At 35.9% G+C, this 19,650-nt stretch overlaps 4 protein-coding genes and 1 long non-coding RNA gene across 6 annotated transcripts; 2 read left to right on the top strand and 3 right to left on the bottom strand.

Moving 5' to 3' along the window:
- Window positions 1-833: 833 nt before the first annotated feature.
- LOC106709030 (small proline-rich protein 2D) lies at window positions 834-1,598 on the bottom strand. The gene is made up of 2 exons (XM_014500675.2): window positions 1,318-1,598; window positions 834-1,120 (listed from the first exon to the last, which is right to left on the bottom strand). The coding sequence occupies exons 1-2, from the start codon at window positions 1,549-1,551 to the stop codon at window positions 929-931; spliced, it is 426 nt and encodes a 141-aa protein (XP_014356161.1). The 5' UTR covers window positions 1,552-1,598; the 3' UTR covers window positions 834-928.
- A 277-nt stretch (window positions 1,599-1,875) lies between these two features.
- On the top strand, window positions 1,876-2,824 carry LOC106709029 (DBF4-type zinc finger-containing protein 2 homolog). Its single transcript, XM_014500674.2, has 3 exons — window positions 1,876-2,244; window positions 2,315-2,620; window positions 2,726-2,824. Exons 1-3 carry the CDS (start codon window positions 1,900-1,902, stop codon window positions 2,771-2,773), a joined length of 699 nt encoding a protein of 232 aa, XP_014356160.1. The 5' UTR covers window positions 1,876-1,899; the 3' UTR covers window positions 2,774-2,824.
- Window positions 2,825-4,253: 1,429 nt separating this feature from the next.
- LOC106709041 lies at window positions 4,254-6,190 on the bottom strand. Of its 2 annotated transcripts, none has more exons than XR_001356925.2 (5): window positions 6,075-6,190; window positions 5,689-5,850; window positions 5,435-5,487; window positions 4,552-4,701; window positions 4,254-4,335 (listed from the first exon to the last, which is right to left on the bottom strand). It is a non-coding gene; the product is annotated as an uncharacterized LOC106709041 (long non-coding RNA). The 2 variants fall into 2 exon arrangements; XR_001356924.2 differs by having other exon boundaries at window positions 4,578-4,701.
- A 2,155-nt stretch (window positions 6,191-8,345) lies between these two features.
- Window positions 8,346-10,192, bottom strand: LOC106708958. Its single transcript, XM_014500577.2, has 4 exons — window positions 10,075-10,192; window positions 9,944-9,998; window positions 8,576-8,972; window positions 8,346-8,437 (listed from the first exon to the last, which is right to left on the bottom strand). Coding segments are annotated over exons 1-4 (546 nt in total). The 5' UTR covers window positions 10,077-10,192.
- A 3,040-nt stretch (window positions 10,193-13,232) lies between these two features.
- Window positions 13,233-14,118, top strand: LOC106709042. Its single transcript, XM_014500689.2, has 3 exons — window positions 13,233-13,566; window positions 13,685-13,786; window positions 13,975-14,118. The coding sequence occupies exons 1-3, from the start codon at window positions 13,372-13,374 to the stop codon at window positions 14,116-14,118; spliced, it is 441 nt and encodes a 146-aa protein (XP_014356175.1). The 5' UTR covers window positions 13,233-13,371.
- Window positions 14,119-19,650: the final 5,532 nt, after the last annotated feature.

The following is a 19,650-nucleotide window of genomic DNA, read 5'->3' as shown; positions in this document are numbered from 1 at the left end:
ACGTTAAAAGTCGAATGGATGATATTCGAACCCACAACTGTCCAACAACAGTCTGTCCTAAACATTGGCGAAATTATCCATGTAGTTGAATTTTATTAAAGTAACGGAGGTGAATACAAAGATACGCTTAATTTGTAATACCTTCCTTAATGGTCCACAACATCATACTTAGTGTGCGGAGAACTGCTTTAGTTTAATTGAACATTAAAAGTGTCAATAAACACCAAACTGAGACAACCTTCACAGCCATTTATTTTAATTCGTTTCCCTTGTGTTTTAAAATGAATCATAAATTGATTTCATTACGTTTACGACACGTAAATTTATAGGTTAAGATGCAATCATTGGCACGCTGATAAATTGTCACATGCAACGTCGTCAATACATCAATGTTGTATCCAAGGTTCTGCGGGGCTGTTCATTTGTTAAGGCAACTAACTGAACTACGCTGTAAGATTTATTGTTGTCAAATTAATTCATTCGTTGCTTAAATTATTGAATAAATTTAATGAAAAGTGAATTCGATTGTTAAACCATTGATTCTTTATTGAACCATTTAAATTTAGTCATCTTCCCCTTCCCAATCTTTTCTTATAAAGGATGGAAATGGGATGGGATTTTTTGTTTTTAATGGGTTAATTTAGTAAGGAGAAATATTCTTTTTCTTCACCTCCGTTGAATGGTAGGCCTCCAGGTAGGCAAAGCATCTACAATTGCGGATGTCTATGGGATTGTCGTGGTCGCTTACTATATGAAAAAAATAAAGATTGCAAGATTCGATCGAATCTCAGACCACGTGTGTAAATTAAGGTGGAAAATAAAAATTCAACAAGTGATTGGCAAACACTATTTATTGAAACATTGATGGCATTACAAGTAACAAGTTAATTATGGGACTACAAAAGCGGAATGTAGAAGCGGGGTAATTCTACCAAACCGGCATGCAAGGGCCACAGCAGCCATTGCAGACAGGTACGCCGGGGTAGCTACAGCGCTTGGGCGAGCAGATGGCCGGCTCAGTGCAGCAGTAGCAAGGGCATGGCTTGTAGCGGTTGGGCCGGCAGCACGGAATCGCAATCGAATCACACAGCCTGGAAGGTGGCCTCACACAAGTACTCGGCTGGAAAGAGTAAAAACGATATTATATATGTCATAGAAATATTTTAAACCAATACATAGCTTCGTCGCTTGCTACTGAAATAATTTAATTAAATTAACGAGTAAATACCATTCTCAAAATCTGATTTGAACTTCGAAAAGACGTAAATAGTATATTAAGTATTAGCAATAGCAGTCGGTACACAAGCTGTGAATTACCTTATCACAGGGTGGACAGGGCTGTAGACAAGGTAGGATGGGCGTAGGCGGACAGGGCTCGGGGCATGGTCGCACGGGCGCGGGGCAGGGCGAGCAACCGCCGCCGGGACAGGTCGAGCACGCGCTCAAGTTGTTGCAGGACGCCACGCACGGCTTCGTCGTGTACGGGTAGCACGCGCCGCACGGCCGTCCAGTACAGACGCATGGGTCGTGGCTGTAAAATGGTGCACTCATTATTATTAAATTTTACAATTTTTTTTAAGAAATATATTTTTACTACAAATTTATCATCAAAATGTCAAAAAGTGATATATCTTCTTATTTTTTTCGCTGAATTTGTTTCTTACTAGCCATGTATACTAAAAGAAAATGACATAAAATCTTCTTTGATAAAACCGAAAAATTAAAAATTATTTCCGTTATGTCATCTGATATTTGTTAAATAATTAAAATTTTAAAAATACATATTTTTGATATAATTTAAAGAAAATTTACAAGTAAAAATTGCAAAATAAGGAAGAAAATCTAGAATCTACAATAACATTTTGATAATTTCACTTGTTGCATTCTTATAAATAAGTAATGTGCTCATCATGTTGTTTCTGTCCGACGTGCCCCGCCATCATCCCCTGTGGCACGGGATGCTGCCGCTACTCGTGCCCGCCGCCACCGCCGTGCTGCCAGGCGGTGTGCCCGCCGCCCGCCTGCTGCACGCCCTGCCCGCCATGCCGCTGTCGCCCGGTGTACCGACCCTGCCCCGCACCCGTACTCCCCGACATTGTGGCACCCATTGTGCCGGAGTTGCCGCTGTGCAAGCCTCGCAGGGTACCGTCCTGCGAGCCGCCTCCGTACCCGCCACCGAGACCGGTCTGTTGCCCGCCGGTGCTGCCCTGCTGCCCTCCGCCGGAACCCTGTGACCCACCACCAGTAAATTTACTTTTATTGCGTAAATAAGTAAAAAAAAGAAACATAAAATATACAATTATGTATTTTTCAGGTACGTCCTTGTCCGGAGCCCACGCCTTGTTACCAGCCGGTGTTACCTTGTTTCAATCCGCAATGTCCGTCGCCTATAATTCCAAAGCAACGACCGATTTGCCCCCGAGCCCCGCCCTGCCCGTACCCGTGCTTGCCCGTGTCTCGTAGCTGCTGCCCCACTTGTGAACTGGACCCGGTGAACCGAAGGCGACCGCTTATCGTACATGACAGCGTGTTTCAGTGCCGTCCCTCCGGTCTTCCCGCAGAGTGCTATACACGACGAAACCCCAATGTCCGATACTCGGTGGCGAATTACGTCAAACAGGTTTGTATCATCGCCGAGACTGACAAAATGATTTTATTTTCAAATACTAATTTATTTCTTGTATATAATTTAGAAATTTTTTAAAATTATTTTTTTAATTTCCAGGGCGAGCAGGCAGGCTGTGCTTATTCAGTGCCTGTGCCATTGAGGTAATGTCGCCTGATATAGTTTTCGAGTTGTGTGCTGTTTCCTGTGTCGTGCAATGATACTGTTGAATAAAATGACTATTCGTCTTTTTAATTGTTTGATGCTTTTTTATGTTTATTATAATTAAGTAAATCATCCTAAATACAAATGTCTACCGGGATTCTAGAACATTAAATTACTAGAGACTACGTATCATTTGTACTACTTGACAGTTTAGTTCTACAGACAGAAGAGAAATACTACAACTATTCATAATGGTTTTATATAAATTATTTGAAATTACGCTTACCTATTCATAATGTACATGTCTCACAGGTAAGCAGGAGAATAAAACTCAAAATGTTAAATAAGTTCTATATTATCACTGAAATGTATTGGAGTTACAATTTTTGTGGCAAAGCATTCTTTCTTCATTTCCTCTTACTGTTACATGATCTGCGTGTGGCAACTGTAGATGTTGATGCATGGGTTCAGGGTATAGCATCTTTGCGCAGGAGGAACTGTACTCTGACACACATAAGGGCCCTGAGGCCCACAGGTATTTGCGATTGGCAGACACGCCGCTGGTACGTTAGTTATTCCGCAACTTCCCATTTTATCCAGTTTGCTACTAACAATTTAGAAATGAGTAAACTAGTAAAGATACTGTTCAAAACAAATGATACAAGTACGCTCGTGTACTTATATTATATTAAGGACGTGAAGCCTACTTGAATACTATTATTTAATTTTGTTTTATGAATCTAGATTGCTGAAAGTCTAGATTTATAAAACAACAGATGAAATAATCTCGTGTGAAACAAAATATAAGCGATGCCCTTGGCATCAACTGAGTAAGTTGCTTCAAGTAGCTTTTTCCTGTTTGAGTTCTTGGTTTTTTTTTTGCTAACTGTTAAGGTTAGTTTTTATAAATGTAAACTTATTGCTTCTAATTGTGTCAATAAAAGTACCTACTTGTAAGAAAAAAGTTATTCACATTTGTATCGGCGTGATGGCGTTTTGGTCAGTGGAATATTTCTCCTATAAGATTAATAATGCAGCCACAGCCGACGCCTATAAATATCTGATTTATCGGTTTTTACAGAGCTTCAAATATACAGAGAAATGATATCAGCATCATATAATTTCAGGAAACATGCCTATTTTTGATTTAAAATAACTTGCACAAATTTTATTTCGAGTACTTTCTTTTTACCAAATACATTCTTAAGATTGTGCCAGTATAGTAAGACAGTAGTTCTGGCATGCCTGGCATGGACTGTTTGGAACTTTATTTACGTTATACCATTTGTATGACAGTGCTGATTTCAGCGTTACTGTACTGGAATGACGTAAACCAGCATTTTGGGTTAGGTTTATGTTAGTTAAATAATTAAAGACAACATAAGTTTAAAATATTTAATGATTACAAGCCACAAAAACATCACATAAAACTGCACAAGTGAATTTTCACAGATCACAAACAGACAAAAAATTAGTACTCGCTGCTCAGTGATGGCCCACTTCAATGACGGCCTTGTCGAAGGCTGCCACAGGCCGCGGTGGCTGTCCCACTGCTAGCACTGCATCTGTTGATAGTAATGAAATGTTTAAATAATTGTATTGATTGAAATTACAGCGGTAGAGGAGGAGACTGGGACAAAGGCGAGTGTCCTGCTTTGTGCTTTAACTTCTTTCCCATCGCGTTTCATTTCTTTCCTTATTCTTCTTGTAGAGAATGCAACGTTTGCATAGTATTCATTCACTCTTATTGTTACGTCAACTTTGCTCAATGCTTGAACTACATGTAGAGTATCTAAAGTAGAATAACTTGATCCGCGGTTCACTGAATATGTGCTACTTGACTGTAAACTGTCACGAGGGAGCCAGTCGATCCACAGCAGGGCGCTGCGCAAGGTCGGCAACAGCCGCCGTGGCAACCGCCACACCCGCCCCTGAAATTACAATTTATCTTCTATAAAAATTCACGGACCGATTCCGTCCGTCACTTCGTCTCGCAAGAAGCAGTGATGAAGAGACTGGATCACTAGTTGAAGAAGTACTTGGGGAAGAAGACAAATACAATAAAAGCATTCGACAACAATCCCGCCTAAACTATTATTTTGCTAGTACAATCGTATCAATGGTTTTATTTATCAATAGTACCTGCATTAAAGTTGAGAACATAAGATAACCAACCTATCTAATAAAATTAGTAGAATCACTTACTGTATTGCAGACATAATTGTTTGTAATTGACCGATAACGTTCATCCGATCGCACATTTTTGTTTGTTTTTGATTTTTAATTTAATGACCAGCAATTGATTGGGAACGAACTTGTAAATTTATATTTCCAAAATAATTAATTTTTATGATTGATGCTTATATTCACACAAGTGTCAAAAGTTTTTTCTATTAAATTTGACAACTACAGTACGTCTAAAGACTTTATAGAAAAAAGTTTGATATCAAGACTGGTTATGAGTTTCCAAGTGAGGTATAGTTTTTTTCAAATATCTTGCGGCCCAAGTTCACGGCGCGTTAATAATCGGCGCGTTGTGCATTGTCCTAACCCGCATCCCACCGCACCAAAAATTGTGTTCTGCACAGCGACTCGCACGAAGTTATGAGTCGGTAAGATATCTCAAAACCAATATAGTAGAATTTGTATAGCAATAGTACTTACTGTACTTGTGTTTATACATATGCCGGCGAACATGCAGGATAATGCGGCTTAACCTGAAAATAATAAGAATGATCAACTCTCCTCAATCTCAAGTAGAACATGAAGCAGAAGATTTCTTATCCAAGGAATGATATGCACAAGAACAGAGCACAATAAATATTCTTGCTGGAAATCTAAAGAACAGTAATACCAAATAACTAAGACAAGTAACTGAAACGACATCTAATTTACTGTAGTATTTTTAGTATACATACCGGCCGATCGTAATTAATGAGTTGGTACCGCACTTTTTTGTCTTGATTATTAAGTACCATGCCTGGCCAACTGGTGGGTCTATAGTCGAAGGTGCTGTCGTTTACAATCAGTGGACGTCGCAATGTAACTGGATCTATGCCGCATGGTAGACAAGGAGGGCCCTTCAAATGAGAGGGATATTTAGATGTCAGAAAGACTTAACTTAAAACTGAACGGTCCTAGGATGAATGGCCGAAAAGTTCGCTTGAATGGTAGACGCGAATAACCTGAATCCATTCCATAAAAATGGCAAGCGACTGATGTTTGTGGTGGTTAAATATTAACGATTACTACCATTACTACCAGCAAGTATTACTACATTTATTAGATAAACAATATTTGTTACCTTAACGGGAATGCAAGGTATATATTGTGGCGGTTCCTTATAACGTGGCAAATCTAATACCGGACTACACATGGTGAAAATGGTGAAAAGTTTGTAATTTTAAAACTATGATGATTATTTTTGAAGATTTTCAATGAATAAATTTTCTTATTTTTACAATTTTCTCATTTGAAATCTGCCAAACTAATGATTTGTCTTTTTATTATTCGCTCATATTTATGCCGTCTATTTACAGAAATATAACATTACTGTATTCCATTTTTAAAGTTACGACGTTGTTATTGAAATGAACTTGTTGTGATTGTAAGGGTTCTCTACAACAGAGTACCAGTAGTAACACTAGTAGTAACAAGGTTAACTTGCTTCCTCATAACATATCGATGTTTATTTTGCTCAGTAGGCAAAAGAGGAGGGATCCAAGAGTGCGTCACTTGTGGAAGCCCCTCGTGTCTGATTCTGACTGGACGGCAGATGAGCTATGAACTTTACGTAAAATTATGTTTCATAGAATTTAGGTTATCGTAAACTTTCTGCACTTATTTATTCTATAAAACCAAAGTGGCTAGCTCACTGACCTCTATAAAAATCTCTTTATATAGATCAGTCGGCTAAATCGCTGAAAGCTCATTCGCACGGACGCTATTTTATCGTCGCGTGAAAGCTTGGCGTTGGCGACTCTCGAGCGACAAACGCCTCAAACTCTTGTTCCGATCGCTCGAACTGCAGTACTATGCGATAAAAATGCGTCGCGTTATAAAAGTGCTGACGTATGAACAGATACATAGAAATGCATTGGTTCTATATTCCATTTGAATTCTTTTTAACACGCGATAAAAAAGCACCCGTGCGAATGAGGGTTCAGTATTTTACAAGTACAACCCAACAAGTGGTTGGGGTGTGAATGAAATCCAAGCCTCTAAACTTGGCGGTTCATTTTAGAAGACCGGATTTTTTTCGTTCGCCTCGGTTGTACATTTTTTATCAATCCTCGGGTTAGGTTAAGCCAGACCAATTATCAACGATACACTTACGTGACGCGAGAAAATGAAACCTAATGCTGGTATGGTAATAAGGAATGGTTTATTGGTAGACTCCAATCGGGTAACAGACACCGACCATTAAAAAAAAGAAATAAAAAGAAATTTATTGATCCACAAAATTTTACATTTTCTTAGGAATCTGCCTCCTGTGGTAGGTGGGGACCTGTGTTACAGGAGGTAAAAATCAATATCATACTAATTTTGACATAAAAGACAATGACATTACGAAGAAGCTTGTCACAAATATTTGTGCTAGGCCCACTGGTTATGTACTGGTGACCAATTTTAACTACGCTACAGTCTGTACATTTCTGCATAGTCCCCAGTCCCCCGGATTTTCTGATAACCGTATTTATACATACAGAAGACTTTCAGCAAATTCTTGTTATTCTACATCACGCACAAGCTTGGTCATGGTTATTGATACAAACATTCTAAGGGAATTTCCGGAGGGTGAAGATGTGAGCTGCTGGGACACGGCAGCTCTGGAGGGGATTGAGGCAAGAGCGACACCGAGCTTGATTCGATCAATGGTTAAGTTTAACCCTTAATCAGGCCCCATGTGCACTGACATTAAAACATTTTTAAATAAGGCGTGTTCTTAATTTTTGCCTGTACAATATATACCTAAGATCTGTTTCTTAATAAAATTAAGACAAAAAAGTGGTCGTATTATATATTATGCCTGTTAAGGAGCTCTCTGTCGTTTTATAATTTGTTTCCATTATCCCTATTTTTAATTAGGTATTGCGGCAATAAATAACCTGTTTTGCAAAAACTGTGGCGGTCACATTTTTTTAACTAGTAACTAGAATTACCAGAAGAATGTTTTTTTTTAAAAAAACGTAGTGTTATTGTTATAAAAACCTAATAATTTACAATTATATTTTTATTTCAAAATCATCTCTTGTATAATGGAACAGTGTCCATCATACTACCGCCGGACGACACGTAGAGGGCATATAATGACCACTTTCTTTTAATAATGATTATTCCCAAAATGAATTGTTTAGTAAAAAATGTTTAGCTTCATAAGTGATATAAATATTTGTAAGCAAATGAAGGTTGAAAAAAGATGATCACTATAAAACTCCAATTACCTAGGTTGTCGATAAATCGTACTATGCCTGATTAAGGGTTTAATGTGTTGAAGGGATGAAAATTAAGCAACAATTTAAACACATATATTTTATTTTTCATTTTTTCTTAATATTTTAGGACATGTTATAAATTAACAAAGTTTCATCACCACAATAGGCGGCCCCGACGTCGGGTCGTTGCCGCCTGCCGCTCCACTTTTACCCTGAGCGTCATTAGCACAACCTGTTGGGAAAACGCCAATTTAAAAAGTTGTGCCGAATGAATTAAATGTTACTTATTAAATATATGAGCCCTTATTTCTACAATCGTTTAATATGTTAGAAGTTCTTATAAGAATTCAGTAATGTTGATGATACGTACGACAACAACTCTTAGCGCCGCCACCAGTTTCCATTGGCGCGATACTCTTTAGTTCACAAACAATAAATCTCTTGCCCGTAGGGGCAGCCCCGTCCTCCGCCTTGCCAGAGACGGCCGCCAAGTGCTTGGCGAGAGGCGCTGGGTCAGCCAAGCCACGCGCGCGGGCCAACTGGCTGGGCGCACACAGCGGGTCCGGTAGCACCATACACGCCGGCTCGCCGCCGCACCCCGTGCGCCGGCAGTCGTGCTGCAGCCCATTGCGTTTAATGCAGTGGCAACTATAGTACATAATGCCTCCTCTCAATTCTCGACTTTTTATTCTCTTTAATTGGTTTTCTTTCTCAGTTTTTCCCTCGCCGCCCTCCTCGATTTCCGCACCGTTATTGGCCTTCTTTTTCTGAAAACAATACCATGCATATAGAACGTGTAAGCGAGACCGCCGCGTGCGCCGTTGTTGCAAAGCATCATTACCCGTTATCGGCCGGTAGCGGGCGAGCGACTACCACTGCGACAGGAGGTCGAAGTCGCTGAAGCGCGTTACGTAGGTCTTGCCGGGCGGGGGGCGGCGCACGCAGGGCGGGCAGCAGGGTGGGCAGGGTCGTGGGCAGCACGGTCCGTCGCGGCACAAATAGCGGATGGTGCCCTGCTGGAAATACTGCTGGTCCTGCAGTCCATTGCGTTTGAACGCAGACCTCGGCAGGCACTGCAGCTGCGTATACATCATGGCTTTAGTAAGGCGCCAATAGGAGCAACATCTGACATGATCTAAAGATAATACGATGTATAGTTTACCACTATTCGGTTTCAAAAATCGCAGGCGTTTATAAGTAAATATTTTTACAAACGAGTGTTGTACTTTTTCTTTTCCACGTAAAAGACAACCTCAATAAAATTACATTTATCAAAATTAGCCAGGTTGACTTCGCAAAAATGAAAGGACCAACAGAGTAACAAGACAATCGCTGGATACCGAAAATAGGATTCGCATTCGAATTTTTATAAGCTTTTTTAAAACTTTTTATTTTATTTTTAGAACCTAACAAGACATCGCAACGTCCTAAACATCCGTGCTATAGTACAAAGTGGAAATGCCTAAATCCATTACGTTCCTATGAAGGGATATAACTGGTTACGAAAAGAAACGATTTAACCTTAGAAAATACATTTTGCCACCGTACTAGAAGCAGTAGTTACCTACGTATCATGAGCAAAAACGGCCAAGAAAGCGCAACGAAGCCCTTAACAATAGACCAAGTACAAAAATTATGCTGACAAAAGGAACATTACAACAAAAATGTTACAACTCATGTTTTTTACATTATACATAGCATTTCTCGGTTGTGCAAGGAAATACAAAAATTTACTTACTGGTGGACCACAGTCCTCGTATTTGTAGCATACCATAGGACCACAAGGAGAACACCTGAAAGAAAAAAATATATAATGCATAACTAATTGTGCTGAACTAATTTTCTACGCTAGTAAAACTGATATCTTACATTTTTCACTTTTATTGTGCGTAGGCGATTAAAACGACGAGTTTTTTTGTATTTTAGTAAAAAAGATTTTTATATTTTACTTTAAAATTTTGAAAATATTTGATACACTTTAAATTTTTATTTTATAAAAAATACATGTGTTCAAGTTGAAGAAATCATTTCTATTGGCAAGAAGTGTTCTTTTGTTTGTACTATTCTTTTTTCTATTTCTCGTTCTTTCATGCCTGTATCTTGAAAAATTGAAAACAATTTAAACTGCCAGTAATTATTACCAATAGGACAGAAATACACTAAGCGTTTAATTTTATAAATTTTCATCAACAGATATACATTTAAAGGTTTTTTGAGCCCGTAAGATTTATTTTTAGATATTAATATACATTGAAAATTTCAATGCATGGTATTTGTTTTTTTAATGAGCTCTCATTTTGCAAATACAGCTTAGGGCTTCGGCATGTGGATTAGCTATATGTTTAGCACAGGCCATGGTAGCGGGTCCACAAATTGGAGTTGGTAGAATCTGACAATAGGGCGAGGTTTGACATCCACTTCTACGACAGTCGTATTGTAGTCCATTTCTTCGTAAGCAAAAACAATCCGTATATAATATTCCTCCCCGCAATTCTCGACTTTGGCAACTTTTTAAAGGTTTACAAGACGGCATGGTTGATTTTTTTTTCTGTAACAAAATCTAATTTAAATGTATTATCTTCATGATAACTAATTAACAAAAAGAAAATTTTTTATTCACATGAACACTGGAATTTTGTAATGTTTTTAGTAGAAACTACGAATTTTTATTTATGTTGTCATTCCAATAATATACTTCAGTAATTTTAATTATCAAAATAAATCCGGATATAGACCATCTGGATTTATTTTGATAGTTAAAAATTCTATTTATAAAATCACAGAACCCTTTAGATTTTTAGTCAATTTTATGACAGTAACAAAAAAAACTGGAACTATAAAAAAAATTAGAAATTGACTTTGTGACATTGGAACGCATGTCCTAGTTATTTAGTATAAAAAGTCAGGACACAACGGCTATGGCTAGTTTTTCTTGGCTGTATAAAATTCATTTGTAGGACTAACAGCGAGTCTAGAATGTCATGTTAACACATTATGCCTTACCTCTCATTTATGTTAGACTAAGTTGCATTTTTTTTTATTTCCGCGCGGACGAAGTCGCGGGAAAAAGCTAGCTTATAATCTTAAATGTCTGTGTGAACTAGACTTAATATCAGCGATTATTACCCGCTAGCGTTTTTTTACCCGCGTGCCTTTAAACGCTCTAATTATAAAATTCTGGCAGCTATCACTATTCTGAAAAAAGTAAATTTCTTTTGTATTAAGAATACTTTTTATCTTCTCCAATGGTATATAAAGGGAATATTTTGTCAGAGTCATCAGTGCACAATCAAATCCTCTGCGGAAAACGTATATATAAAAAGACAAAAAAATAATTTTCATCAGCAGTTCTTATCCGTCTTCTCAGACGTTTATACTATTTTATTATCTGGTTTATTTATATCCTTTGCTACTCTCAAAATGTAAGTTGATTTATTTTTACCTGTTTTTGTTAGTTATATATATTTTTGTTCTCATATAACCAACCGGTCTTGGCTAATCTGTGTAACTAATAATTGTGTCTATTGTCAGGTGTTGCGGACCTTGCGGTGGATGCTGCGGCGGCTGCGGCTGCGGGCCATGCTGCCCTTGTATCACCATCTACACCTGTTGTACGAAGATCTGCTAACCCGCCGCGGCGAGGGGACGTCGCAAGGCGCTCCACGTCCGCTCGGCTTCGTTATGTACTCAATATACAGTGCCGTTACGTGAAATAAATGTATTAAGAGTAAATTTCTTTTATTCCCCATTGCTACTCAATACCACTTACACAAGTTAAGCACTGCCAAATGCAGACCTCTAGTATGCTCTCATACACAACACGTATCAATAATTGTGTTTGGAAATAAATTTTATTATTATCATTGCACGAACATAAAACATTAGGGTCGCCGGACATGGGCTACCAACCACAACAAAATGCCTGTCCTATTTCCTGCTTTCTGTATACAATATTGTCTGATCTCTGGAAAAACTGAACAAGTTTTGATCGCATTTTGGTATCGAACCGATGAAGTTTACAATACGAAATTATTCCTACAATTCGATACTTTATATGCATCGGTTGTCAAACTAATCATTCTTAAATAGACAGACGATAAATCCTGATATTTTGTGCTTACTTGGTTTTCGCCATTTTGACGCTGACCTTTGCGGTTGGTAGCGGTGATGATTTGATTCGGCTCTGGACAATGTAACATTCGGCTTACGCTATTGCTAGTAGAAACCACAAAATTTCTCAATCTATACGAAAAATACGTGACATGCACGCGACATATCGTAAGTTGTCACTTGCATACATTTTTGACTTCGATTAGCAACTTCGTTTATCGGATGGGGTGCATCCCAGTAGTATAACTAGTTCTATAGAACTGTTGAGACTTCATATTAGTTTAGTATCCCATCAGTACTATATAGTTATAGTAAGTACTAATGGGACAAAAAGATATGTCGATATTTGAATTCAACATCTTGTTAATAAGTCACATAAGTCCTACTTTTTATAAATATACTTTTTATAAATATCCACTTAAAATTGAATGTTATTGTCAATTTGTTTATAGATCTATCATATATCAACTTAGTTTTACTTGATTTCAGTAATCACAAGGACATTTTTGTTAAACAAATATATAATTAAAGTCATGAGCATAAATTATACTACCTTCGTTTATAGAATGATACTTTGTCTAGCTCACAAGCGCCTTTGAATTACTTATTTAATTAATTATGTAATTTAATTTAACTTTACTTTATTTAATTTATCTTTCTTTTAATTTAATTTAATTTTCTAATGTTATTTTCGATCCTTTAGTCAAATTATTTATATAGTTTTGTGGGACTTTGTTCTAATCCCAAAATTAACAATAGGTATTGATAAATAAATAATAAGTCGGAACGAAGGAAAAGCTGTCATGTCCCAGCAATGCCCTATCCAATCCTATCAATTCTATCCTATATATATCAATGGATCAGTGAGTCACTGAATATAATTTGACACTTCTGAAAATTAAAAACATAATGAACATCTGACACTATTAATGACAAAAATATATTGTCGTGAACAAAAAACATGAAAATTTTTAAGATCTGAAAAATCTATTGCACAAAACAAGACCAAAGAAAACATGAGGCTTCTAATGCAACGACAAAATAATATTTCTTAAAATGTCGCTCTTTAAATTAAATGGATTAGTACAACAGTTAGAAAGAAAAACCGCCAAAATGTTATATAGCAGCTCATCTAAGACAGGCGATACCGGTTCAGATGGATGCGATGCAACTAAGGAAAGTGACAAAGACATCAAGGACGGTAGTTCGTCTCGTGATGCCTTAACCTATGCACTTAACACGTTTTACAATGTGAGTCTTCTCTTCTTCTTGACATACCTCTCCGACCTACGGAAGATAGTGGTGATAGACAGCGTAGTAATATATAGTTTAGTTGTGTTGATAATTATTATTTATTAATTTATTTTAGAGTCGAAAATACGGCCATGATTTGCCGGCCAACAACGTGTCGCTGAATTTCGAGCCACTACACGGCATACCTACTGGCGTCTTCAGGGAGACTTGCGGAGAGGTACAAGAAACATATTGTTCACAAAAAGTATTTTTTGAAGTTTTGATAACGATGCGTATAAGTGCATATCGTTTCTCAATATAAAACAAATATAGAAAATCCCATCTATCGCCGTAAAAGTATAATGTAATCAATGCCAAACAGGACAGTTACAATTTTTCTTTAGTCTAATTTGTTGATGTTTGCAGACACTAGGCGCCGGCACCGGTTTCGGAGGCTCGTGTTACCAGAATCCTGAATACTTTTCTTATCATCACATGTCTTACTACGACTTTCATATAGCTTTAAGGGCATTTCGGAAAGTTAGTCCTCAAACGGGACGAAAAAAATAACATTATAAGTATTTATTGAACAGATCATACTACTTATTGTACCTACCACTAAAAAATGAAATTATAATGAATTTAATTTGTTTCAAGTTTTAAGTTTAAATAAAAACTTGCAACACCAAACATCAGAGCCCAATTTATTTTTATATTGATGATCTAGCATTATTATAACATTATTTCACGTAGGCACATTTTTATTGTTAGAATGAGGTCTTTGGAAAAACTTGAGGTATTTAATATAGAAAAAGATATAGAAAATAAGTGGTAGAAAATTATATCTATGTAGGTACCTATCTATCAAGACCTAGTTGGAAAATCCATAGTACTTAAACGAATGAATATTTCTTCACTATGCGCCTAGAATGAATAATTAGCAAATAACTATTTTAGGATGATTTGCAGTGTTAAGAATAAAAAAGTGTTTGATAAAGAACCGATATATATATAACGGTTTACGGACAAATGGTAGAATAGAAATTCACACGATTTATGTGTTGACGTCAAAAGCATTCTAGAAATATAAATCTCCCCATATGCAGGACCTGTGTTAAGGGCTTTAGAAATAATAAGAATTTCTATTAAAAGCTAAACCACAAGGATAAATATGACAATTAAAAAAATACGAGCACTACTACAAAATCGGTGTAATTTGGTTGGCTTGGAAACTGCTTTGTCAGCTCCAACAAGCTCTTCCATCTAATTTTACCACAAAGAATTTCCTTATTTTTACGTCAGACTTATACTTCATACTTGTTTTCTTCTTTAACCAGATCTCTCTAAAAATTTTAATGCTTCACAAAAAGCGAAACGAATTACGGTTAATCGTATGTCCTGTAGTGGGCAGATAAAGGCTGATGATGATGATGATGATGGTGATGATTATGTAAAGTAGAGTTTCGACTAAAACTATCGACATATTACTAGTACCATGTACAACTCTGTACAAGAATATGGTCAATTGCTTGTGGCCTTATATCTGACTATCAATTGCAGTCAATCATGTTTGAGACAGCGGTGGTCGGGTCGACGTTTGGTTTCCATGCAGTCGTTGAGCTTTATGTATTTTAAGTGTCCGTTTGTAATATTGGTAAATACTGGAACAAATAAAAGTCCTTGATCAGTCTGATTATGAAAGAAATATGGTATCGTAGATAATATTAATAAAATAGCTGAAATTATTCAAAGATAAAGCAATAAAAATTATGACGGCACTACCTTTTTAAAAGCAATATTTGAGTCGTAAATATAATCAAATTAAACTATGCAAATATTTTTATGAACAAAGCATCTAACTATTGCTCTTCGTAAAACACTCATTAAACCTATATAATTAATCAAGTTTGAAAAACACCGCCGTTGTAGACTATTGTTGTCGAAAACTGTGACGTGGTAATTATTACATTTTTTTAAGATAATCAGAGGTTTCCAAACTGTAAGTTCGTTGCTTTATTATTCTTGGCTAGTAGGAACTTAAACTAGGTTCAACATTTTCACAGTAAAAAGCAGGTCTTATGATGACAGATTAAGAAAATTGCAATTAAAATTGGTAGCAGATAAGATAGAAACAAAACTGGAATTGGTGATGCCTTCTTCAGCTCGACCTCAAGTTTTAACTTCTAGAATTTTTTGTCTCTTGCTATTATATACTAAAAATTTAACATGGGTTTGAGAATCACTACTACAGACTAGATATATTTACAAAAGAACAAGATAATGGTATCACGCAGTCGTTTCCATTTTCCCACAGCCTTTCGACGGATTACATACACACTAGTACCGTCAGCCGTCAGCCCACTGATACGTTTTAGATTACGGTAAGAATTATTACCTCGCATGCGAAATTTTAATGTTTAGCCCAAAATATTTGGTTAATCTATTCTAAGTATCTCTCATTGTCATATTTTTTTGGAAATTATTGACTCAGTTGCTTTTTATAAAGAATAAACATTTTTGTATTTCAAGTATCGATGCTTACAAAATGTTAAGTTTGATTAATCTATGTAATCTAACTTATCATAAATACAAATGTTTAGATGGATGGATGTTAGAAAGTATTTCCAGAACGGCTTAACGGATCTGAATGAAATTTGTCACAGATACAGAACATCGTCTGAAAAAACATATAGGCTACCTCCAATGCTGGAAATGTGTACGGTTCTCGTGGGATATGTTTGATTCGCATATTTACTCGATAAATCCGACACGGTCCAACACATCTTATTGATATTTGGCAGACATATAGAACATGTGAAAGTATCTCACGTGTTCACTCTTTTTTTTTATTCTGCGCAAACAAAGTTCTAGACAAAAACTAGTTTAGGATAATACTATATTTAAAATACTGCGGGAACTGAATGAAGGTTTTACGTCTTAGTGTTTTACCTTCACGGAGGTTTTATACTTTTAATCATTCATTATATTTCTAGAAATACATATTATTTAATAATAAAAAAGTTTTTATAACTTATATTGGTACATTCACCTTGCAAAGTTTCCTTTTTTGAAAAAAAAAGTTTCCATAAGTAGAATTAAAGACAAAATTTCAAAATGAATATTATTTACATGTATGTAATAAAAAATCAGTACATGTTTTAGAATGAATATTTCGATCATATATTTCAGTTTTTTTTTTTTAAATAATTTATTGAATAACTGAACGATCATCAAATGTGGTTGATATAAAGTGTTATGGATAAAACCTATTAGATAAAATAGTAGTTTATTTTTTTATCGCACTACCAGTAAATTTCGCCAAGTAAGTTGCGATTTAAAAATCCTGGAATTAGACAAAAGTATAATTGTAAATTAGAAGAATGTGTCTTTGATATTTACGCTACATTTGTGCGTAGGTGAGAGGCGACCGAGTCTTCTCTTAAAAAGCTTGTTGTGTTCCGAGGTATTGTTACAATCACAGTGAAAATGGTTCACACTTTACGAGGAGCGACGTGCATGACAAATGACAGTGATTTGCTTTGTGTTCCGCACGGACTGGACGCGGACAACTCTCTATCGTCCAATCACACGTTTATTATTGTATGTTGACTGTTCGTTCTCACTGTAGATACTTGTATAAAAACATATTCTCATCCCTGTCACTCACTATGAAAATATTGCACAATGATAACATGTTCTAATACAAGTGTTGGAATTTCACGGTAACTCTCCATTGTTCCTGTTCCCTTCCTTTCGATCAACAATGTATTGTTCTTTTAATAATTGCTTACTTTATGCAAGGAATTTTTGATATTATATTAATAGTGGAATCTGAAATAAAGCTGTTGACAAAATAATTGAATCTCAAAGCATTCATAACAACTTGAACAGGGATAGACAAGGAAACGTAAAAGGGCAATGCACTAGAGTCACTAGACGGAACGCAACAGAACAAAATTGGCTGGTAATTTATAGGCTTGCAGCGTTGGTGGCTTTACACCCTATTGGCTCCGAAGTATAAATTACACACGCAATGCCACGGCATATATGATTCTAATCATCCGTAACGAAACTAATATTGTGCGGTCACAATGAAAACAAGAACAAGTCCTGCACGATTGATAATCAAGTAGCTGATATTAATAAGACAATGAGGAGTATGAGTTGAGTATTATTTAGTTATTACCGTTGACTGAAAATTTAAAACATATCAAACAGCTATATACCAAACTAGAGAAAGGTTAAATGAAATATATGTACTTCACTTGTGAATTACTTGTAAATTAAACATAAAAAAAGAAGAAATCCGTTTAGTTCTTTTTGAGATAATCGAGTGTAGTATTATGTAGATCGACACAATGTGATAACGACGGTGCAGTCATTTTTGACATAATAATATAGTCGTGGTAAATGTAGTGATTTACTTAAGCACTACCTGCCAAGATTTTCCGCTTTGATTTACCAGTACAGCGTCTCTCTCTCCCCTCATTTATATCACGGACGTTAAACTGTCGTGCAGATAAAAGAAGTTATTTGCGGTGAAAATTGAACACCGCTGTTATAATTTATAAGTGACAACTTCAACGGGCCGATTTCTAATAAATTGTTGCCCCATAATATCGATTTCCCTACCGAGAAAACATGTGCATAACAGCCCTAGCAAGTTGAACTGATCGAGAAATCGAAACTTGTAATATTTTATTAATTACAACAAGCTTATAAAAAATTCAATGTTGTTTAAACATCGCCATAACCATAACAAGAAGACGATGATAAACTGATCACCTTTAAATTAATTTTGAATAACTGACTAGTATTTTTTTACACTAACTGGTTTCACATCAAGTCATCACTTGCACTATTAAGTAAATAACTTTAAATAGTATAAAGCCAACTTAGTGGTTTACATTCTCCAAATAATAATAAAATATTCTTTGTCTTTAAAAATATATTTTGGTGAAGGGCATTTAATATAATAGAACGGGCGAATGAAACAAAATGGCGACTAGTAAAGGTCACGCTGTGTGTCCGCAGTTTTGACTAAAGGTCAAGGTGAGCTGCTTGATAGTGTCTTCTCACAATGCAAGACTGTAAACTAAAGGAACGATTTTGATTATTATTTATACAAAGTGGAATAAAATATACAAAAGACTGTTTTTTTATTTTTTCTCTGTATTTATTCTATATAGGCAATTCACACATTCGTTAGAATATTTCCTCTGATGACACTAATAAACCTTCTTTTCTAATAATAGGAAAAAGGTGGTGGTAGACGCCAGCAATAACAACATGGTGATTCTGTTGCACGAATGTGGCGGCCCGACCTGTGAAATACCACGACCCCACAGAAGACAAGCGTTAAGTGGAAGTAAGTATAAATATATGTGTGTAAGTGTAATATAAGTATAAATATATCTAAGTTCTTTGGCTTGATAATTAAGAAGCCATGAAAGTTTGTCAGGTCATTCAATCTTTAATGCAATTGACATCGTCTTATACATTAAATCCAATTTTTATACAATAAAATTTTATAATAATTAAGCAAAGGACTGTATATTTTGTGTATACGGATACCAAATAATAAAACACCAAAGGTTTTGTTTTTGTCAGTTCCCAATACTCTACTACGACGTATGAGTCATTACTCGAATTTTTCCGTATGATGTAAGTTTATAAGCGAACTGCAAGATTTGAACAAAGAATAATAGCATTTCTATTTCCGTAAGTCTTACAACAAATATAAATAAAATTCAATGTTTGTCTTAAAACTCTCAATATTGTGGATTAAATAAATCTAAAAAATGTTATTCAGTTTTATTTAAATTGCATACAAATTGCATACAAATTGAAATATCAATGGATGCAGGGTTCAGCTTAATATATCGAAGAAAACAAACATCACGTAATAAATCGCAGTTATTTTGATGAACATAATTAATTACTGACATAGGTGCTTTTAGAATGTGACAATAACAATAGAATAAGTACCTAAACAAGGTATTCATTGACATTCCACAAAAGGACACTACGTAATAGAAATGTACATAATCTTATCGTGTATGCCCCATTTCATAGTCAATAGTATAATTTCAACAAGTCATC

Source organism: Papilio machaon, chromosome 2 (assembly GCF_912999745.1).
Source record: "Papilio machaon chromosome 2, ilPapMach1.1, whole genome shotgun sequence".
Classification (NCBI taxonomy): Eukaryota; Metazoa; Arthropoda; class Insecta; order Lepidoptera; family Papilionidae; genus Papilio; species Papilio machaon.
The sequence above is the reverse complement of the archived record's forward strand: the minus strand, read 5'-3'. Positions and strand labels throughout refer to the sequence as shown.